This window comes from Neophocaena asiaeorientalis, unplaced genomic scaffold, assembly GCF_003031525.2.
Source record: "Neophocaena asiaeorientalis asiaeorientalis breed wild unplaced genomic scaffold, Neophocaena_asiaeorientalis_V1.1 scaffold31, whole genome shotgun sequence".
Taxonomy (NCBI): domain Eukaryota; kingdom Metazoa; phylum Chordata; class Mammalia; order Artiodactyla; family Phocoenidae; genus Neophocaena; species Neophocaena asiaeorientalis.
This window is the reverse complement of record NW_020175320.1, coordinates 1,874,317-1,898,058: the sequence shown is the minus strand read 5'-3', so window position 1 is coordinate 1,898,058 and position 23,742 is coordinate 1,874,317. Positions and strand designations below refer to the sequence as shown.

Genomic DNA, 23,742 nt, shown 5'->3' with positions numbered 1-23,742 from the left:
AATTTCTGATTATTTTCTCCATCAAAGTTCATGTCACCTAAGCCTTGAGCTGAGATGAATAAATCGCTAGGTATAGGATTTAGAACAGATGGTCACAACTAATTGACGTTACCAATCTACTCTGTGTTCAAACAAGTATAGATCTTCATGGTGTAGTATCAGTTGGATATTTGGAGTTAATGTTAGTTCTGGTCACTTCCATTAACCCCCATTTAGCTGGGATGAGCTTTGGCTTTATTATTAACTCATTTTACAGAACACTAAACATAGACCTTCGATGTTTGCTTAGGTTGCCAAGTGCGATGTTGTGTGGTTTCATGAGTATCCCATACAGTGAAAACGCCTGTCCATGGGGCTTTAAAAAATGGACCTCTCACCAGTGTGGATATTCAGTAGACCTAACACTCTGATCCTGATTTTATTTTATTGAGGCAAACATATGGATCACACAGGTAATAAAATGATTTAAAATATATAATTATATCTTTTTTATTTTTTCGCCACACGGCACATGGGATCATAGTTCCCCAACCAGGGATCAAACCCGCATCCTCTGCACTGGAAGCACGGAGTCTTAACCGCTTAACGGCCAGGGAAGTCCCCTATAATTATATCTTAATATATCATGGCCATTTTACTAAATTGTGAACAATCAACCTGGGAAAATGTTGATGCTTTTTAAAAATGTTATTCGGCTATTCAAGGGGAGAGGCATAACCTGTAATTGAAATGGAAGACACTTTAAGAAATGTAGGGCTACCCTTGTGTGCATTGCTGATGGGAATGTAAAATGGTAAGAAATAGTTTGGCTGCAGAAAATGGTTTGGTGGTTCCTCAAAAAATTAAACAGAGTTGTCATATGACCCAGCAATTCTACTCCCAGGTATATACTCAAATGAATTGAATGCAGGGACTCAAATAGATACCTGTATACCCATGTTCATAGCAGTATTATTCACAATAGTCAAAAGGGAGAAATGACCCAAAAGTGTATCAACAGAAGAATGGGTAACAAAATGTTGTTATTCAGCCTTAAAAAAGAATGAAATTCTTAATACATCTTACAACATGGATGAACCTTGAAAACATTATGCTAAGTGAAATAAGCCAGACGTAAAAGAACAAACATTGTGTGATACTACTTATATGAGGTACCTAGAGCAGGCAAATTTATAGACTCGGAAAGTAGAACAGAAGTGCGCACGGGAGCGGGAAGTTACTGTTTAATGAGTACAGAGTTTCTGTTTGGAATAATGAAAAAGTTCTGGAAATGTAAAGTGGTGATACTTGCACAACATTGTGGATATACTTAATGCTACTAAATTGTACACTTTAAAATGGTTAAAATGGAAAATTTTATGTTATGTATGTTTTACTACACACACAAAAATCTCCAAAGAGAAAGAAATGTAGGGTTAGAAGGTTTAGCACTCATTTTCAAATCTTGTATTTGGTCCTATTTTCCTACCCATTCATTTCACGGTTGCTTCATTCCCCACAGAGAGCTTCTTAGCGTGGGCTCAGTGTGCTTCATGTTGCCGTGGTGGACGTGGTTAGGTCAAAATCCACTGGTTTTGCTTGCTGCTTACATTTGTTAAAAATTTTGAAAGTGGGTGGGTGGGGGAGAGGTAGTTTAAAGTGGGGAAACAATGCATGTTGGACTTCCCATTCCAACAAGAAAAGCGTGCTTTTGTGGCAGACTGAAAGGCTAGGAATCAAGGGTGATGAAATACAGGCTTTCCGGCCCTCTCTCTGTTCCCGATTTCTGGTTGTGGGAATCTGTTCTGAATCCAACTGCAAGTGGAAAACCAATCTTTGGCTGAGCAGCCAGTGAGGCCCTCCTGCCAATCCCCCAAATGTGCTGCTGAAACTTTGGCCCTGTGAAGATGGAGCTGAGGCTGTCTTCCCAAGATCTGTGCAGCTGTCAAGGTGGCTGTGATGGGACTGTGACTGGCCTCTGCACTGCATTTTGGCAGTGACCTTGAGACCTGCCAGCTCAAACAGCTGTCCTGGTTCTTCGTCTACTGCCCCTGTTCCTTGTCCAGGAAGCTGAAGGGAGGGGCTAAACTCCTCTGGCTCTGTCATTCCCAGGGTCTGGCAAGTTCTAACTGTGGTGCCCAGCTCTCCCAGTGCTTACCACCCACTGGGCATGGGGGCAATTCAGGTGTGTTGAGTGTGGCTGGTTGCTTGTTCCACCTCTGGCTCAGCTCCCAATCCCTGGGAAGTGAGTGGCTGTGTCTGTCCATCAGCCCGTGCACAGACAGGCTCCACGTGGGGACTTGCTTGGCAGCTCTGCGGAGAGATGCTCAGTGACAGTTGATGATCCTGGGAGGCAGAGGAGCCAGAGGTGCTTCTTCTGTCCCAAAGTTATGAATCCGCCTTCTGGAAGGGATGGATTTCTTTGGGAAATGAAGGTCATCAGAAATGTCCAGAGCAAGAGAGAGAAATCTTTTTAAAACCTCCAGCCACTCAGAGTGGCAAGTGCATTTTGAAAACTCCTCCACCTCTCCTTGCCCTCATCCTGTCCTTTCCCTTTTAAGTGGCTTTATTATTTTTTTTAATCCGCCTTTATCATTGGACATTTATTGACAGAAATCAAATTGCTGTGTTTCTGGGCAAAGCGCCTGCAGCAGAGAGGTGTGGTTCCCGAGGAATGAGACACGCAGCCCAACAGCTGAGCCTACACTGTCCTCACATAACCTCCCTGCCTTAAATATCGCCAATATTTAGCCTTGCCTTATAAAGTAAAAATGCACAATACCTTCCAGAGTTTCAGCAAGCCCAAATGCCCCCATCAGCTCAGTTATATCTCCTGTACGTTAAAGATAGGACCGCGCACCTCTCCCCCCGCGCAGACCTGCCCTCGGAGCCGCCAAGAGGTTACTAATCAGGGAGAATCCGCCATCGATCCGATGGTGGAGACCTGGGGGATTTGTGTGCATTGTTTTTGCTGAAGCCTCCTGTGATTTCGGCGCGACCAGATCCTCTGCAGCGAACTCCATGTCGCAGCTTGTGGCTGCCTGTGTCCTGTGGTGAGAGCGGAGCCGCACAGGAGATCCTTTGTCTAGGAAGGCTAGGCAGAGAAGATCACTTTGGAGTTGCTAAGCTCTGCATTGCCATTGGCTGCACTCTTTGTGGGGCTGTTTTTGCAAAAGGCATGCCCAGCACGTCTACAGTGCTGGCAGGCCAGGGCTGCCTTTAAACACCATGATAATAATACCAAAAAGCAGTTTGCAGAACTGTTCAACTGTAGAGGCTTCCTCTGCAGAAGCAAGCAAGATGGCTACCTCGTGGGCTTCGCTGTGAAGAATGCAGAGGCTAATTAAGACAGACTTTAAGGGGAAAAAAGGGTATTTCCCTACTTCATCTTTATGCAAGGCTTTTTTTCAGTGACTTTTGAAGTGTACATTTTACATAAGCTCTTTAGGTTCTGTCTCGCAAACATGTTGATGATTTTAGATGGTATAAGTAGTTTTATAGAGAATAGCCAAAAATTTTTTGGGGGGGAGGTGGGAGCTAATTTTTTTTCTCTTATATGGAGGCTCATTTTGCAATTTGATTTTTTTTAGGTTATAAAGGAAAACAAGAGGCCCCAGAGGGAAAAGAAGCCCAAAGTTTTAAAGGTAATCAGCTATTGATTAACTCATATTTAATATTTTTCCATTTCATATAGTATTTTTCTGTCACTTAGGGGTAAATTTGGAGTACAGTAGATGTAAATTCTCCCAGATTTTCAGTAGATAAATGAATTTTCACTCAAACTAAAGTGTTTTCTCTCTCTTTCTCTCTCTCTCTCTCTTTTTTTTTGATACGTTGCATAATATGCATATTAGCATCCTTTATTTTCAACTCCACACGAGTCTGCAGAAAGAAAACTTTATATGCAAGTGTTGTGAATAAAATTTGTGGCTTTTTTTGTAGCTCCATTTGTAGCATCTGCATTTGTGGTGTTGCACCAGTGTGTAAACTTCAGCTCTTAAGGAGAAAGACACTATTTAAAGTTGACAGCTATGATCCATTGTGATTTTAATGGACCTTCCATTAGACACTATTTTAAAATGTGTGATTTTTCCAAAGGAAAAGGTGCTTAGAGGTTCTAGTTCAGCTTAAAATGTGTAAGCCATTGAGGTTTTACAGCCAAATTACAATTGCTTAATCCCAAATTCTCATTATATCATCTTTAATTTGGGCATTCATGGAGCTGTAGGAATGTGTATGTTTTCTTTATTTTCAGTAGTTTGCCTAATGAGTATTTAGTAGTTACCTAATTCAGTTATAAGCTAGCAGTCTGTGTTATGAGCTTTGTATAGTATTTTAAATGGTTAATTTAAAAGCATATGACATTACTAAAAGTTCAAGACTAGCTTTAGCAAATAGGCGCTTATGTGTTAAAGGTTTCAAGTGGTATATTGCTCTTATGAATGTAACTATCCTGAGCAGTCAACATTTTTAATTCAAGAAGACATATTAAACAATAAAATGACTGGTCTTTAAAATTATATTGTGTATATATAATTGAAAATATCTTACCTTAATCTTAGCTTTTCTTCTGCAAATAAAGTCTTGGCACTCATAGAGGAACAACATGTTTGAACTATGGATATAGCACATTTTAAAACCTCATTTGTTTCCCCAGTTGTGTACCTTGAAAATGCTATTGACATGCAGAACCAAACCTTGCATTGCTTTCTAATTTGTCTGACCACTTCAAGTTTCTGTTTCCTGTGTGTATACAGCATTGCCATGTATATTTTTCATCAACCAACAAGTATTTATTTAATATTTACCACACAGTCATCAATGTGCCAGGCACTGTGAAATGAATGAGATTGCTTGGCACAAATTCTCACTGGGCCTGGACAAATAGAATACTGGTTATTTTCAAGGTAAATTAAACCCTTCTCTGTTTTTCTCCTGCATATTGATCCACCTGCCCCCTTTTAATCCTTTCCCCTCCCCCAATTATAGAAGAATATCATTAAAATCCCTAAGTATATTTCTCAATCTCTTTTTACACTTCCTGTGTTGGGTGTAACCATCTCAGGTGTTTTGTCTTAAAATCTTCAAGTGAGAAATAGTTCCAGTCCTGCTGTTATAAATGGTTCTCAAATTTGTGTGTGTGGGGGTGGTGTGGGGTGGGAAAGCAGCATGGAAGAAAGGGATGGAGACTGCATGGACAAACTAACATGGACTAATCTTGGTAGCTAAATCATCACCTGCCTTTCCTACAAGGTAGATTTGGACTTTGGGAATACTATTTAATTCTATGTTTATTTTGTTAGTCTGTGGGTGTCCTGTCACCTGAAATAAATTTCAGAAGTAAATATACTGTGTATTGCTTTTTTGAATCATGGCAATAGACCCTGACTTTTAAAAAGGAATAAGTGCCTGTGGATGGCTGAAATTCAGGTGCCACAGCAAGCAGAACCAAACTGTTGCTCACTTCGTCTATAGTTATCAGTTGTTGTACAACAGTAGAGAAATGCTCTAAAAGGAAAAAAAAAATTTTTTTCTGATGTTGGCATTTTTAAATGTTTTCTTTAATTTTCTGTTGGGCATAATTTTTTTTTGTTCCTTTTCAAAGAAAGCTTTGTTTCTCTGCTCCACAGGAGAAATGCTAAAATACTTTCAGATTTTAGCTTGATATGTGTAAAATATAGTTAGAGCAAGTGTAGAATATTATATAGCCCTGAAGGAGATGTTAAGAAAGCTAAATCCAACTTTTGGGAGGAAGGGTGGAGGAAAAGTAAAACTTCCCATTTAGGATTTTATGGGTGAGAACTTAACATTCCAGCTGGCTGCTACCCAGGGGATCAGTCATGGGAATCTACAGGTTACACCTTGGTTTCCTTTCATAATTCTTTCTTTGCTTTTGGCATTGTGCCAGACTTCTACTCTTCTTCCTTTGACTCTGGCCTCTTAAATCTTCACATCTCCTAGGTCCCTTGCTCTTTGTCAGGGTGGCTGCTACGTATAGGTATCCTGACTCATTTTCATCTTCATCTATTGGGAGGTAGTTGGATAAATGAAGAGTCTGACTAAGGAAATTGGGAATAGAATTGAAGCTTGTCTCATCCTACTCTGAACCTGCTAACTAAATACTGAATCCAGTTGTGGGGCTGAAATTGCCTGGTGTGTCTCACACCTCTCATCTTTAAACAATCTATTATCTATATCAAAAACCTGTATGCATTCTATTACAATTCGAAGTTTAAAACTATACATAGTGATCTCAAATCCCAGACTACAGAGAGCGTTTTCCCCGAGCTGAAATGACGGTTTCTGTCCAAAGCACTCTAATGGCCAGAATGGGCACCAAATGATGGGGGTGAGGGTGGGGGTGCTCAGCACAAACTCCTGCCCCCACTGGGGCTGAAGGACCAGGTTCCTGCTCAGGCGCTCTTGTTGATCACTGGAGTTGATCTGTCTTCATAGATGGCAGCATGTTAGCTGTGCTATAATTGTTTGCTTGACTGTTGAATAAGGTGAAGGTATGAGATGATTTCAGGCCTTGATTCATGAACTTGTACTTGTGAGTGGCATGGTTTGGAGGTCCTCTTGGTAGAAACATTTATGTAAATAATCACTATTTTGTGTTTTGGGGTGGGAGAAAGTAATTTTAAGGTAATATCACTTCAGTTAGGTTGTCACTCCCTGTCCCTAGAGAAAATCAGATTACGCAGTCAGTTGGGAGTACTGGGGAGAATTTAATAAAGGGATTGTTTAAAAGGTGTGGGCAGGGTTCATAAAAATCTAAATCTAGGGATGACAAAGCATCCCGGGACTAGTGACAGCAGAGAGATATTGCCATTCCTAGGCCTGAAGGGGCAGGGGCTTTTGTGTGGCCTTTGATAATGGGATCTTTCTTGAAGTGAAAGTCATGGGGAGGTGGGTATGGAAATAAATACTCTGCCATCCAGTTTCCTGCTGCTTTCATTGGTTGATCCCAATCAGAAGCCAAAAGGAAAAAGGGAGCCTACTGATGATGAAATATATCTTGTTCCGCCTCCTGTGTCATGTAAGAGGGTGTAGAAGATGGAGTGGGGACCTGAAGGGCAAACCAAACATATATTCAGCATCACTACTGACCACAGGGGCAGTATGGTAGGGTCAAAAATGGTACCAGAATCATGATTATGTAAGAAAGTAACACTGGACAGGGTTGGGTGAAGTTTATATAAGAACTCTATACTATTTTTGCAACTTACCTGAAAATCTAAAATCATGTCAAAATAAAAAGTGTGGGTATCCCTGAGAATGAACTGCATTTATACATTCTGTAATTTCTTATCTGGTAAGGAACATTTTCTAGCTATTTGATTATAAAATATCTTCAAAGTATTATTTGGAAGAACTGGGTGAACAAATATGAAGAAATGTCAGTGTATATTAAACCAGGACACTGTCTACAAATGATTTAGAAATGAAAAAAAAAAAAAGAAAACTAAGTGATCTTCCTGCTAGCTTCTATGCCGGCAGCTCTGTTCATCACTGTTTCCTTCCTTCCTTGATGATGCTGATAAAAGTAGAATGAGTGGTTGTTGGGGGGAACAGGGGGTGGGATGGGGTAAATAAGACATATTTCACTAGGAGAGAAGGACAGGACACTGGCGTGTAGCTATAGTGGTAAGTCTTTTAGAAATGTTTTAAAAGGAGAATCAAATCATAAATGAATCACATTCATATGTGGTCTTGATTTACATGACAGTGATATTCAAAATATTTAGTACCTTCATGGCCTGGCACACAGTTAATGCTCAATATGTGTTGTTTCTTGAACAACAGTATTATTAACATTCGATAAATACTTTTTTAGCCCATACTGAATGCTGGGCTACAATGGTGTGTAAGACCAAAGTGATTTCAGCCCTCAAGGAGATTAAATGTTGCTGAGGAAAGGCCAAAAAAAATTAAAGACAAATTAATAAATTACAAATTGTGGCATATACTTTGAAGGAAAAAAAGAAACAAAAAAAATTTGCCAAGACCGGGGAAAACACCCCCTAGGGAAATTTACTTGGTATCTTTGAGAACTATTCCCTTCTTTTGTAAATTGTTACATACACTAGTGAGGGTTTAAAACTACCAAATTAGATACAATTGAGTTACCCTGTTTATCTTAAAAACTCATTAAGCTACAAGAAATGAAAGTAACAGGGTTACTAAAGATTTTTATTCTGTGCACACTTATCTACAACTTTGTTTCAGTTAGTTAAAGAAATCATTGGTAAAAGGATAAACTTTTCTTAACGCTAGTTATAAAGTAACATTCCATGACTTATAGCGGCAACATGTTACAAATTTTAGTGACATTCTATACTGAGCTTGATGGTTGTTCAGGGGGGAAAAAAGCCATTTGATAGTCTTTTTTTTGGCTGCACTATGCAGCATGCGGATCTTAATTCCTGACCAGGGATCAAAACTGCACCCCCTGCAGTGGAAGCATGGAGTCTTAACCACTGGACCGCCAGGGAAGTCCCTTGATAGTCTTACATAGTCCCAGGCAAAGAATCCCAGACTTCTGAATATAACAGACCATGGGGGCAGTTGTGTGTCGGGGGGGCGAGGCAGGGGAGATTCAGAGTGGTGAGAGCATCCACAAAGGGATACCAACTTTATAAACAAAACAATAACAACAATAAAAAAAACCCCACAAACATATACATTGGAAGAAGATAATCTCAGAATATAGGGTGGTCATAAAATTTAATAATTTAGCCTTATGATTCAACACATGGTCCTTATTTTCCTCATGTCATAAGCTGGCAAAAACTATCAGAGACTAGTGCTTATCCATCAGTGTTTATTCACACGCTCAAAGGCACACATGGGGCTTCTGTTTTGCATACCCAGAAATTGTAACATAGCATTTTGACCAGGGACGATGAGACTGAGTTCAGGCTGAGAACTCAGACTCAGGGCTGAGTTCTCACTAAGTCAGCTCACATACAGTCAAATCATTTATCATCGGAACACGAACATTTCCAGTGATTCAAAATTCATGTCCATTTTGTAATTTCTAGGAATGATCCCAAACAGAGAATCAGTGAATAGAAGCCAAGTGGGGTGAATAGGCTTGAAGAAAATTTCATTCAGGCTACAAAAAAAGTCTGTTGAGTTTTTCCTAGCTTAGAAAAGAACATATGCTTTGTGTCTTGAATCCTTATGCTCATCTGATAATGTGTTTGTGCTTTGATAGTGCTAGATTCATACTGTTTTCTGAGGTCTGCCTTGCTTATTGTATAGCTCTCCATCTATTGGCTAGAATATCATCTCAATAGACAGGGGCTTCCCTGGGGCTTCCCTGGGGCTTCCCTGGTGGCGCAGTGGTTGAGAGTCCGTCTGCCGATGCAGGGGACACGGGTTCGTGCCCTGTGTCCGGGAAGATCCCACATGCTGCGGAGCGGCTGGGCCCGTGAGCCATGGCCGCTGAGCCTGCGCATCCGGAGCCTGTGTGCCGCAGCAGGAAAGGCCAGCATACCGCAAAAAGAAAAATCAATAGATAGGTAAAAACAGCCAAGTAAGAACTGTTAAATTTTTGTTAAAATCTCACTAGTATCTTAAGTCATTTTCAAGTTATAATTAATTTTATAATGAAATGCCTTTCAATATTCAAAATGTGTCATAAAAATGTTTTTAAAGATGTAATGGCAAGGGAACTTCCCTGGTGGCGCAGTGGTTAAGAATCCACCTGCCAATGCAGGGCACATGGGTTCGAGCCCTGGGTCGGGAAGATGCCACATGCTGCGGCACAGCTAAGCCCACGTGCCACAACTACTGAGCCTGCGCTCTAGAGCGCATGAGTCACAACTACTGAGCCAATGTGCCACAACTACTGAAGCCCGGGCGCCTAGAGCCCATGCTCTGCAACAAGAGAAGCCACCGCGGTAAGAAGCCCATGCACCGCAACGAAGAGTAGCCCCCGCTTGCTGCAACTAGAGAAAGCCCACGCACAGCAACGAAGACCCAACGTAGCCTAAATCAATCAATCAATCAATCAAACACCATTTAAAAACCTTTGGTAAAAAAAAGATGTGATGGCAAGATTTATCCACCACAGTGGCCTATTCAAGAGAATGAAGATTACAATGTCATTCTTTAACTTGTTCTGATGCTTCATAGTTTTAAATACTGCTTTAGTATTTTTTGAGCTAAAAACAGGACTTTCTGCACATGAAAAATTTTAAGGGAAGAGATGTTACAGTTTTATTATCTATGTTTAAAATTAATGATATATGAATTTGATTAAAGCATAGGTTCTTTTCATGGTTCTAGGGAACCAGATGTTAAACAGTAAACTTATTTTAGCAACTTAGTTATTTTTAAGTAACTAAATTATTTATTTTAAGCATTATATTGTGTGCTTAATTTTAAATATAGTATACAGAAATACACACTCATAGGATCATAAGATTGTTATAGACTTAAGTGAATTATTTAATACATGTTACATTGCCTAGGACAGCTTGACATATAGTAATTTCTCAATTAGTGGTGTTATTACATCTAAAGGTATAATTTATCCTACTAAAAATATTAAGTGAGCCTTTAAGAAAATGTGTATTTTCTTAGCAATATATTCACTTGCCTTATTTGAGAAATATAAACCTGTATTACAAAAAGCCTTTTCTTTCCTTTTAAAAATGTCACTTCTGCTTTTTCTAATAAGAATTATCAGAAAGGAGTCTTTAAACCTTGAATATATTAAATTTCTCTCTTTCCTGTTTTATTTACATGTATATATTTTATAGAATCAATAATTCTATAATAAAGAGTAGAATATCATCACTATGAAAAATAATCTCACAGCTGATGGTTAGTTTCAATTATAGGACTCAGCTACAAAGGACTAGGATGAACATATTTGAAACAGGATATAAGTTATAGTGACGTTTGTAAGTTCTGTACCTTAAGCATGATTTCTTCCAGATAAGAATCACATAAGAAAGTTCTCAGTAAATTATCACAAAATTTATCTTAGATATCTGAAAGTATCTTTTTCTTAGAAAAAAATGTTTTTACTTAATATCTTGTGTATTATTCTACTTTAGAAAGGGGAAAAAAATCTAATAACTGTGTATTCCACTTCTTGAAGTAAGTTTAATATTATTTTAGACATAACTTCTCTGAAAATAGAAAACACAAATCTGAAATTTTCTGAGTACTTAATTTTTTCTTTTGCCACTTGGCATGTGGAATCTTAGTTTCCTGACCAGGGATCTAACCCGTGCCCCTTGCATTGGAAGTACGGAGTCTTAACCACTGGACCACTAGGGAAGTCCCCGAGTATTTAATTTTGATATCATAGGTATTTAGGGCTTTTGATTACTTTTAGTTTTAAAATTTAAACCATGTGTATTTTTGTGGTATCAGCAGTGCCCAAAGGAAAGTGCCGGACTGAGGGAAATTTAATTGAACTATCTGAGAGCTATTTTCATTTTTTTTTGGATTACTTTTTTCTTTATTATTATTAATAAATTAATTAATTTATGGCTGTGTTGGGTCTTCGTTGCTGCGTGTGGGCTTTCTCTAGTTGCGGCGAGCGGGGCTCTTCCTTGTGGTGCACAGGCTTCTCATTGAGGTGGCTTTTCTTGTTGCAGAGCATGGTCTCTAGGCATGTGGACTTCAGTAGTTGTGGCATGTGGGCTCAGTAGTTGTGGCTCACGGGCTCTAGAGTGCAGGCTCAGTAGTTGTGGTACATGGGCTTAGTTGCTCTGCGGCACGTGGGAGCTTTTGAGATCAGGGCTTGAACCCGTGTCCCCTGCATTGGCAGGTGGGTTCTTAACCACTGAGCCACCAGGGAAGCCCTATTTTCATTACCTTTAAACCAGAGTGGATGTTCAATAAATGATAGCTATCGTCATCATGATTGTTTTTGTTATGGTTTTTAATATAAAATAAAATCCTTTATAGAATATTGATGTGTTTAGATTTTTAGTTGCTTTTATTATTTGGTAAACTAGATTGTAAACCTCTTAAGCTTAGAGCAGCATTCAACTTTGTGTTCTGCACTCTTAATGTAATGTCTTGTACCTACAAGTCAATACATGTTGGTTTAATGAATGATTGAATTAATGCATTTCATGGCCTAACTTTATTTAGTCAGTTAGGTCTGAAGTGTAGAAATTATTATAGTGACATCTGGGTATATAAGGGAAACTGTACTTTCTGAAATCATCAGGCCAGCCTTGAATAGTGTTGATAATGAATTGCTATGGAAATCAGGATATATAGCTAATATGTTTATTTTAATTTGATTAATTGTTCTGTAAATTTTATTTGAAAAAATCAAACCTACAGAAAAGTTGAAGGAATAACACATTGTCCATCAATATATATATATATTTTTGCTGGATCATGTGACATTTTACCTATAAATTCTTCAGCGTGCCTCTCCTTAACTGCAGTACAGTGATCACACTGGGGATAGTTAATGATTCAGAAGGTACTGTCCATTTAAAAAATCTTTTCCATCGTTTCCCCCTCTACCCCCTCAAATCCTTTTTAGCTGTTTCCTCCTGATCTAGCCTCTAATCTTTTTTTTTTTTGGCGGTACGCGGGCCTCTCACCGCCGCGGCCTCTCCCGCTGCGGAGCATAGGCTCCGGACGCGCAGGCTCAGCGGCCATGGCTCACGGGCCCAGACACTCCGCAGCATGTGGGATCTTCCCGGACCGGGGCACAAACCCGCGTCCCCTGCATCGGCAGGCGGACTCTCAACCACTGTGCCACCAGGGAAGGCCTAGCCTCTAATCTTAAATCATGTCTTGGATTTGGTTGTCTTGTCTCTTTGTTCTCTTTTTATTTGGTCTTACTATCATTTTGAGTGTGTTTACATAAATTTATTTATTTTCAGCTGCGTTGGGTCTTCGTTGCTGTGCGCGGGCTTTCTTTAGTTGCATTGAGCGGGGGCTACTCTTCATTGCAGTGCGCGGGCTTCTCATTGTGGTGGCTTCTCTTGTTGCGGAGCTCGGGCTCTAGGCGTTCATGTTTCAGAAGTTGTGTCACGTGGGCTCTAGAGCGCGGGCTTAGTAGTTGCGGCGCGCGGGCTTAGTTGCTCCGCGGTATGTGGGATCTTCCCGAACCAGGGCTTGAACCTGTGTCCCCTGCATTGGCAGGCAGATTCTTAACCATTGCACCACCAGGGAAGCCCGTGTGTGTGTGTTTCTTGATTGGTGATTTTGAACACTACTTCTCTTCCATTACATTTTTATAAAATGTTTTGTTTCGAAGATCAAGCAATCTGGGTAAATTACAATAAATTTCAGGTGTCAGGTAGGTTGTCCAATCTACATTTAGCTGTTGGGGTCTTTGTCAGAGATTTTCCAATGCTTCCTGGATTGGACCCTAAATTCTTAATTAGAGGAAAGTAGCAGATTGAAAAAAGAAATATAGTTGGCTAAACTCAGATTAAATTGACCTGCCCCATCTATACCAGGTAGTAGCAGGGAGTGGAAGAGAAAATGGATACCTTAATTATGGTTTCACTGAAATAAAGAAATGAAAAAAAATGAAGTAGGGGTATTTATAGAGCCATGGGGAAGAACTTTCAGTACTGTTGGCTTGAAGTCAGGGTATTGATGAACCTTATAAAAATCTGAATGTTATTTGCTGATTAAAATAAATAAAAGCTATTTCAAAATGTTGATTTTTGTCACTCTACACCCATGAAATCTAGTTTATGCCCTCACTTAATGGACAGGATAAAATAGCTGCAGTTTAGAGCATTTCATCAAAAGTTTTTTGTTTTTTTTTTTTTTTGCGGTACGCGGGCCTCTCACTGTTGTGGCCTCTCCCGTTTCGGAGCACAGGCTCCGGACGCGCAGGCTCAGCGGCCGTGGCTCACGGGCCCAGCCGCTCCACGGCATGTGGGATCTTCCCGGACCGGGGCACGAACCCGTGTTCCCTGCATCGGCAGGCGGACTCTCAACCACTGCACCACCAGGGAAGTCCCTCATCAGCAGTTTAATCCAGCTGTCCAGGGTTTACTTAAAGCCTCTGATATTTGATCACTTCATTAAAACAAGTTAGGAGGGCTTCCCTGGTGGCGCAGTGGTTAAGAATCCACCTGTAAATGCAGGGGACGTGGGTTTGAGCCCTGGTCAGGAAGGTCTCACATGCCACGGACCAAGTAAGTCTGTGTGCCACAACTACTGAGCCTGCGCTCTTAGAGCCCCCGTTCCACGACTACTGAAGTCTGCTCACCTACAGCCCGTGCTCTGCAACAAGAGAAGCCACCGCAAGGAGAAGCCTGCGTACTTCAACGAAGAGTAGCCCCCGCTCCCTGCAACTAGAGAAAGCCCATGCGCAGCAAAAAAGACCCAGTGCAGCCAAAAAACCCCCAAAAAACCCCCAAACCAACAAGTTAGGACCATCAGAAAACTGAGTTATCTGGGCCACATTTCCTAAGATACTATGCATCATGACATACCATAGTTATATAAGGGACAGGCTAACTTTTGCTCAGTATAATTTCTAGTGAAAAATTATCAAGATTAATTTATGAGCTGCCCATGGTCAGAAAAAAAGACTATAAATAATGTGTTTTTCTATTTTGATTTTTGAGTCAGAAAACTCGAATTTATTGGTCACGCAGTGTAATATGCTCAACTACGAAATGAGAAAGCATATTTGCTTCATTCTTGTTAGCTTCATTAAAATTAAAAAAAAATACTTTGACATAATTTCAAACTACAGAAAAACTGCAAGAGTAGTGCCAAGTATTCTCATACATCCCTCAACCAGCTTACCCATGTTAACATTTTATCTTATTTGCTTTCTCTCTGTCTCCTCATATATAAAATTTCCCCCTTGAATTATTTGAGAGTAATTTCAGACATGAGTTCTCTTTACCCATAAGTACTAAAGTGTGTATTTCCTACAAGCAAGGACCTCTTATTTTTTTTATTTTTTATTTTTTTGTGGTACGTGGACACAGGCTCCGGACGCACAGGCTCAGCAGCCATGGCTCACGGGCCCAGCCGCTCCGCGGCATGTGGGATCTTCCCAGACTGGGGCACGAACCCATGTCCCCTGCATCGGCAGGCGGACTCTCAACCACTGCACCACCAGGGAAGCCCAAGGACTTCTTCTTGCATAACTATATTACAATGATCAAAATTAGGAAATTAACATTGACAAAATACTATTATCTACTGATCAGAATTCACTATTTGTCCTTAATAATGTAGAGCATATCAAAAGATAATCTCAGATTATGAATTTCATTCAGTTGTTCTGTCTCTTTAGTCTTATCAGTCTGACATTTTTCAGAGTACAGATCAGTTAGAATGTCTCTTAATTTGGGTTTATTTGATGTTTGCTCATGATTAGATTCACGTTATGCATTTTTAACAGGAATGCCACAGAAGTGAGTTAGTGGGGTTTTTTTTTCCAGTGAATCATATCTGTAGGCACGTGATGTCAGTTTGTTCCATTATTACAATCTTTACATTGAAAACTTGGTTAATGTGGCATCTGCCAGGTTTCTCCTAAGTTACTCTTTTACCTCTTGCAGTTACTATCTCCTGTGGAGATACTTTAAAACTGTGTAAGCATTCTGTTACTTCTCATTGGTTTTTAGTATCCATCCATCTTTCTTGTCTGATGTAATTATGATGGACTCCATTTTAAGCTAAACATTTTATTTTGTATTTTGTTACCTTTAAGGCATCTTGACTTTCCTTTGGGCATAGAAATGGCACATATTTTAAGTTTTAAGAGATTAAATGAATAAAATTTTTAAGTAATAATGAAAAATGCCTATAACTCTATTTAATGTCCTCTTGCACAGTGTAGCCAAATGGTTAATTTGGGTTGAGAAAGTTGGACCCGGGTCACTGTATGATAAAATGGGTATAGTGAGGATCTGGAATGTTGAAAAAATGCAGGTATGAGGATGATGAGGCTAACTAGGCGTAGAATTCCAAGAGAATGTGACTTAGACTTCATTCCTTCTTTATCTTGTCCTTTCCACTTTTATCTTCCCGGCAACCCTATCTTACCAAGAACTCAATACAAAAGAAAGAAGCCTAACTCAGAGGAACTCAGTGGAGACAAAGTAAAACAGAAGATAACCAGTCAAGCAGCGACAGCCTACTCCCTCAGTCTAGGACAAAGTAGCATTAAAGACAAGAAAAAAGATTTGTTTATGAGGCAGATAGGAAGCAAATTACATTAAACATCTTTCAGGGTGTATATAAGTAACAAAACTCACAAAATTAACTCCAGGTGACCTTTATAGGTTATCAGAATAGCAGCAAAAGCATCCTAAAATCCTGTGTACAATTAGTGATCTGAGACAAACATCAAAGTGTAGTCAAAATTTTGTTGAGGGGGAAAATGCAAACATCAGGATGATTTAAAAGGAAATCCAATGAATTCATTTATCAATAGTTTTAAATTGCAAAAAAAAAGAATAATCTTGAACGGAATTTAAACACAAGTGTTTGAAGGAAAGGAAAAATGTTCTCCTTTATACTCATTGTAACTCCCTTCGTTCATCCTTATTCTCACACCTGAGGGGTATAACCTCTTAGTAGTTTTGTGGGTATTCTTCCAGATAAAGTCTGTATACATACCAGTGTAGCTATAGTTACATATATGTCATGTATATATACAACTGCATCAACTCATTCTTTTTAAGCAACGGCCTTATTTTTTGAAATGTACTTTATATAAGGTGAAATATCCAGGTCTTAAATATATTACTCAACCAGTTTTGATGAATACACAGAAAGACACCAATCTTTTCTGTCATCTCAGCCCCTCTTCCTAGTCAACCTGCTCCCCCCGCCAAGCAACTACTGATTTGATTTCTATCACTTTAGGTTGGTTTTGCCTTTTCTGTAATTTTTTACATATGGAATTTTATAGAATATACTTTTGGGGGGTATTCGGCTTCTTTGACTCAGGACTAGGTAGGTAGATGGTTTTGAACATCCTTAGTTGTTTTTTTCTTTTTTGTAATTTATTTATTTTTAGCTGCATTGGGTCTTCGTTGCTGTGCGCAGTCTTTCTCTAGTTGTGGCAAGCAGGGGCTACTCTTCGTTGTGGCGCACTGGCTTCTTATTGTGGTGGCTTCTCTTGTTGCAGAGCACGGGCTCTAGACCTGTGGGCTTCAGTAGTTGTGGTACACAGGCTCAGTAGTTGTGGCTCGCGGGCTCTAGAGCACAGGCTCAGCAGTTGTGGCGCATGGGCTTATTTGCTCCACGGCATGTGGGATCTTCCCAGACCAGGGCTCAAACCCGTGTCCCCTGCATTGGCAGGCGGATTCTTAACCACTGCACCACCAGGGTAGCCCCATCCTTAGTTTTTTGTTTCTGTTGTTTTTTTTAAATAGCCTTATTGAGATATAATCTTATACTACCCAATTCACTTATTTAAAATATACAATTCAGTGGCTTTTAGTATATTCACAGTCGTGCATGGATCACCACAATCAATTTTAGAACATTTTCATTATCCCCCAAAATAACCTATTTCATAGAAATAGGATCATATCAAACGTGGTACTTTGTTAAGAGGTTTTTTCATTTAACATAATGTTTTCAAGATTCATCCATGTCGTAGCATGTATCCTTCCTTCCTTCTTTCCTTCATTCCTTCCTTCTTTCCTGAATAATATTCCATTGTATGTATACAGCACATTTTACTTACCCAATCACCATTTGATGGCCATTTGGGTTGTTTCCACTTTTTGGCTCTTTCTTCCTTCTTTCCTTCATTCCTTCCTTCTTTCCTGAATAATATTCCATTGTATGTATATAGCACATTTTACTTACCCAATCACCATTGATGGCCATTTGGGTTGTTTCCACTTTTTGGCTCTGGTGAATAATGCTGATATAGTCATTAACATACAAGTTTTTTTGTGTAGACATGTTTTAATTTCTCTTGGGTATATGCCTAGGACTTGATTGCTGTGCCATATATTAACTCTGTGTTTAACTCTTAGAGGAACTGCCAGTGTATGAGAGGTCCAATTTCTCTACATTCTGACCAATACATTCTTATACAAGTGCTTTATCTGGGTGTGAACATATATTTTTCATTTATCTTGGATAAATAGGAATTGAATTGCCTGTAGGGTAGGTGTATGTTTAATATTTTAACAATCTTCCAGTGAAATTAAGGGAATATTAGTTGCTCCACATCTCCTCCAGCATTTGGTGTGTCAGTTGTTTCATTTAGTCATTCTAATGATAGCTTTGTTCTTGTTCATTGTTACCCATTAAATGGCTCTATAATAACTGCTTTAACTTATTTTTAAACTTATTTTTGAATAATATTCTATATATTACCTAAAACAGTAGCATTATCGATTACAATAACATTTTCAGGAAAATACTATTGTTCAGGAGAATTAATTGGCTTCTAGTTTTTCATCATTATAGTTATTGCTAAAGTAAACATACTTGAACACAGATTTTTAAAAAAATGTTATATAATCTATGAGTATGTCATATAACATTAAGCCTGTAATAACAATATGAAGAAGAATAAAGTTAAAAGTGAGGTGAGATTTTTTTTTTATTCTAAGCGTTTGTATTTAATTTTGGTAACTGTAGAGAGGAAACAGAATTTATCTTGTAGTTTGCCATTCATTTGCCTTTAATCTTTAGATTAAAGCATAGATAGAACATAGAGAAGAGGAATTAAACTTACTAAGTGGTCAGCCTCTATAATAATTTGAAGAACATACATTATTATAAGATATCTTTTTTTCCCATATGAATTTGGAAAGGTAAAAGAACACAATTAGCAAATAAGGAAAATGTGAGTTGAAATGGGACAGTCTTGGAACTCTGTGAGAAAATAAATTGGTACTGTCTTTCTGGAGAGCACTTTGGATAGTTTTGAAAGTGTGAGTGCCTGCTTCAGTCTAAAGAAAGGAAGAGAGCTTCAACAATGTGTTTTGTTTTTTTTTTTGACATCTTTATTGGAGTATAATTGCTTTACAATGGTGTGTTAGTTTCTGCTTTATAACAAAGTGAATCAGTTATACATATGTTCCCATATCTCTTCCCTCTTCCATCTCCCTCCCTCCCAGCCTCCCTATCCCACCCCTCTAGGTGGTCACAAAGCACCAAGCTGATCTCCCTGTGCTATGCGGCCGCTTCCCTCTAGCTATCTATTTTACGTTTGGTAGTGTATATATGTCCATGCCACTCTCACTTTGTCACAGCTTACCCTTCCCCCTTCCCATATCCTCAAGTCCATTCTCTAGTAGGTCTGTGTCTTTATTCCCATCTTACTCCTAGGTTCTTCATGACCTTTTTTTTTTTTCTTAGATTCCATATATATGTGTTAGCATACGGTATTTGTTTTTCTGTTTCTGACTTACTTCACTCTGTATGACAGACTCTAGGTCCATCCACCTCACTACAAATAACTCAATTTCGTTTCTTTTTATGGCTGAGTAATGTTCCATTCAACAATGTATTTTTAAAGTGAAAAAAATTAGGTTACAAAATGACATATGGTGTAGATCTCATTTTTGTTTTAAAAATATAGTGCATCAGGGGCTTCCCCGGTGGTGCAGTGGTTGATATATATATATATATAGTGCATCAAATATAATATATTTATATACATAAAAAGGAATCTGACAGACTACATACTAGTTTTTCCTGGGTAGATGATATGGAGTCTTTCCTCTGGTTTTCCTTATCTATGTCTGCTGGGTTTTGTTTGTTTGTTTTCTGTTCTGAGAGTAATAAAGGCAAATAAATTTCTAATTAAAATTTAAAAACACAAACCCTAGGAAATATAAAAAAGAGGGGATATATGTATAACTGATTCACTTTGCTATACAGCAGAAACTAGTACAACATTGTAAAGCAACTATACGCCAATAAAAATTAAAACAAAAAACAAAAACCCCCAAACAAAAACACAAACCCTAATATTATGATTAAAAAGCAGAGTGATCAGCACAGTGAACATTGTGAAAACTATTCCCTCTGTGTGAAAGTTCCAGTTAAGCTTTGAGAGGGGACAGGGGTCTTTGGGAAAGGCGAATGGGCTCTAGACTATGATAGGTATATATTTTTTTGACTTTTTATTTGCTTATCATTTTTAATTTATAAAAACATTGCGAAAATAGTACAAGAATTTCATTTTACCCTTTACCCAACATTCCCAAATGTTAACATCTTATATCACCATAGTTCCGTGATCAAAACCATATCATTGGGCTTCCCTGCTGGCGCAGTGGTTGGGAGTCCGCCTGCCAATGCAGGGGACACAGGATCATGCCCTGGCCCGGGAGGATCCCACATGTCGCAGAGCGGCTGGGCCCGTGAGCCATGGCCGCTGAGCCTGCGCGTCCGGAGCCTGTGCTCCGCAACGGGTGAGGCCACGGCAGTGAGAGGCCCACGTACTGCAAAAAAAACCCCAAAACAAAACAAAACAAAAACCATATCATTGGATTTCCCAGGCTGTCCAGTGGTTAGGGCTCTGCGCCTCCACTGCAGGGGGCATGGGTTTGATCACTGGCCCGGGAATGAAGATCCCGGGCTGCATGACCAAAAAACCCAAAAACAAACTAGGTCATTAAAATTGACACAATACTACTACCAATTCTAAAGACCTATTTCAAATTTGGCCAATTTCCCCACTAATGTACTTTCTTCAGTGCAGGATTTAATTTTGATCCCTCATTGCATTTAGTTGTCAGGTCTCTTTAGTCACCAAACTGTAGTAGTTCCTCAGTATTTTGAAGTTTTTTATGACTTTGGCACTTTCGAAGAATTCTGGTCAGTTATTGTGTAGAATGTTTCTCACGTTGGGTTTGTTTGATGCTCCCTCATGATTAAATTTAGGATATGTACTTTCGGCAAAAATCTACAGAAGCAGTGTACCTTTCTCAGATATCTTATCAGGTCTCATATTTGAGTTAACATTGTTCACTTGCCTTAACTGCACATATCCTGTTTTCCATCATGTTTTTACCCGCTAATTTTAGCATCCATAGGTAATTCTTTTTCTTTCTTTCTTATTTTCTTTCTTTCTTTCTCTATTTCTTTCTTTCTTTTTCTTTCTTTCTTTCCTCCCTCCCTCCCTCCCTCCCTTCCTTCTTTCCTTCTTTCCTTCTTTCCTTATTTCTTTCTTGCTGTCTGTGCCGAGTGGCATGCAGAATCTTAGTTCCCCGACCAGGGATGGAACCCATGCCCCTGAATTAGGAGCTCAGAGCCTTAACCACTGGACCACCAAGGAAGTGCCCCGTGGATAATTATTGCCTCCAACAATTATTAATGTTGTGCTTACCAAGTGGTCATTTTCTATTTCCACCATTCCTCTCCATCTTTGCAGTGGGAACTCTACTGCAAAGAAGCACTGGCCCTCTTCTCCAACTTATTTATTCATTCAATTATTTATTACATCAATATGGAGTCACACTGTTTATTTTATTCTTTGGAGTATAATCCATCACTGCTAGATAAATGAAGGGTTAAGGGAGACTTGCCCTGTTGGGTTCCAAGGAAAAAGCAGGACAGGTGGGTGAGGGGTGGGACAAAAGAGCACACTGGACTGTTTGCAGGTAGTTTCTTGTTACTTTGAGTACTTAAGCAGAGGTTGATGGATTGCTTAACAGAGGTAATGCAGAGATCGTTCATGCCTGGCATCACTCCATGACCTTGAAGGTCTCTTCTAACCTTGAGATCCTCTCAGCAGCTTAAGCAGAAAACACAGATGGCCACTTTATAACTTACTTAACCACTAAGCTTGTGCAGTAAGGGTTTTATATCAGAGCATGTTTAGCCCCTGGTGTATCTGTCCCATAATTAATTAAACCCAGCCGGCACCACAGGCAAAGGGTAAGGTGTATAGAACTTCAATGTAAATAATCTAAAAATGCCAGACCTGACAGATTCCACTATTATTTTGTAGCTCAGTTCTCACTTCTTAGAACTAAACATTATGATGTGTAAGTTTAGCTCAAGGTGACTTCTTGGGATGTGTAAAGGAGATTATTGCATTTGCTGGTATAGTTGTGTTTCCTAGTACCGAGTACATTGCTTTATGATTTGTTGCCTTAATGCCACTTTAAATCCTTTTTCATAACTTCTTCAGAATTTCAGCTTTGGATTTATTCCCCTCCAGACATTTCCATATTTATCAGATGAATTCTATACTTGTCTTTATTTCCATGATACTTCCTTGAAGCAACATAATTATTTTAACAAAATTATTTTTCTTATTTTGTATTTATTTATTTTACTAAAATCAAACTTTATTTTGATTGAAACGTTTTTTAAAATTATTTTTTTCCATTCTTCATTGAGGTGTAATTGACACATAACACTATATAAGGTTAAGGTGTGCATTGTGATGTTTTGATATATGTCTTTTTAAAAAATTTATGGCTGTGTTGGGTCTTCCTTGCTGTGCGTGGGCTTTCTCTAGTTGTGTTGAATGGGGGCTACTCTTTGTTGCGGTGCGCAGGCCTCTCATTGTGGTGGTTTCTCTTGCTGTGGAGCACGGGCTCTAGGTGTGCAGGCTTCAGTAGTTGTGGCCTGTGGGCTCAGTAGTTGTGGCTCCCAGGCTCTAGAGCACAGGCTCAGTAGTTACGGCACATGGGCTTAGTTGTTCCACGGCATGTGGGATCTTGCCAGACCAGGACTCCAACCCATGTCTCCTGCATTGGCAGGCAGATTCTTAACCACTGCGCCTCCAGGGAAGTCCTTGATATATGTGTATGTTGTGAAATGATGATTACATTTTTATGTTCTTTTGGAATGTCACTGAAATTTTCTTCCCTTTTAGTAGCTTGTAGCATTAGTCTCATTTATTACTGGCCCAAATTTTACTCTTTGCTGCGTTTTTCAATTAATTGTTAGTTAAAAGGTCTTAGATATTATTTGAATCTCTACTAGCCAAGTACTGCTCACCCCTGGCAAGGGTCCTTTGTTTACCATATTTAATCCAGCTTATAGTCCCTCTGATTGCTCATCCCCAAGCTGATTGGTTTGAATCAGTTTTGCAAGTAAAATACCAAGAGACCTTGTTGGAATTGCTTCATTATCAATGCCCAAATGTATAACATCTGCTGAGGGTTTTTCGTGCCTGGAGTCTTGTGTTCTCAAAACTCTTATTAGTTTCCACGGTTGTCATCTCATTTGTTAGCAAGCATCAAAGTGGTTTAAGAACAGGCCACAAGTCTAGCTCACAGCTTTCCAGAGAGGTGCAGAATAGAGGTAATTTAGGGTCAGGTTGTAACTTCGTAATTTTTAAAAGAGAGGTGAGAAAAATTCAGTGTCAGTGTTCACAGACTAGGAAACCATTTTGTTGCTATTTTTGTTTATTTTTATTAAAAGCCTTACACTCAGCTGTCAGTCTTTACAACCAAATTCAGTGTATGATATTAAAATTCAATGATATCCTATTTTATTGTATAACACCAGTCTTTTGGGAATTGTGAAATTCAGAATCTTCTTTCTGATTTATGACTTTATTCTTGTCTTCCTTTATTTGATTTATATTCCATGATGTTTAAGATGTTTATGAGGAATTAAAAAGTAATGGAGGGGCTTCCCTGGTGGCGCAGTGGTTAAGAGTCCGCCTGCCAATGCAGGGGACACGGGTTCGTGCCCCGGTCTGGGAGGATCCCACATACCATGGAGCAACTGGGCCCGTGGGCCGTGGCTGCTGAGCCTGCGCGTCCGGAGCCCGTGCTCCACAACGGGAGAGGCCACAACAGTGAGAAGAGGCCTGCGTACGGCAAAAAAAAAAAAAAAAAA

At 39.3% G+C, this 23,742-nt stretch overlaps 1 protein-coding gene across 3 annotated transcripts in view; it reads left to right on the top strand.

Annotated features, from left to right (window-relative positions):
* TET1 (tet methylcytosine dioxygenase 1) overlaps window positions 1-23,742 on the top strand; it is a 126,696-nt gene that overhangs the window by 26,316 nt on the left and 76,638 nt on the right. For 2 of the 3 annotated variants that reach the window (XM_024765577.1, XM_024765579.1), the window contains exon 2: window positions 3,570-3,623. The exons of the other annotated variant lie outside the window; for it this stretch is intronic. In XM_024765577.1, coding sequence (XP_024621345.1) covers window positions 3,570-3,623 — 54 coding nt within the window. The remainder of the gene's footprint in view (window positions 1-3,569; window positions 3,624-23,742) is intronic. 3 annotated transcript variants of the gene reach the window in all.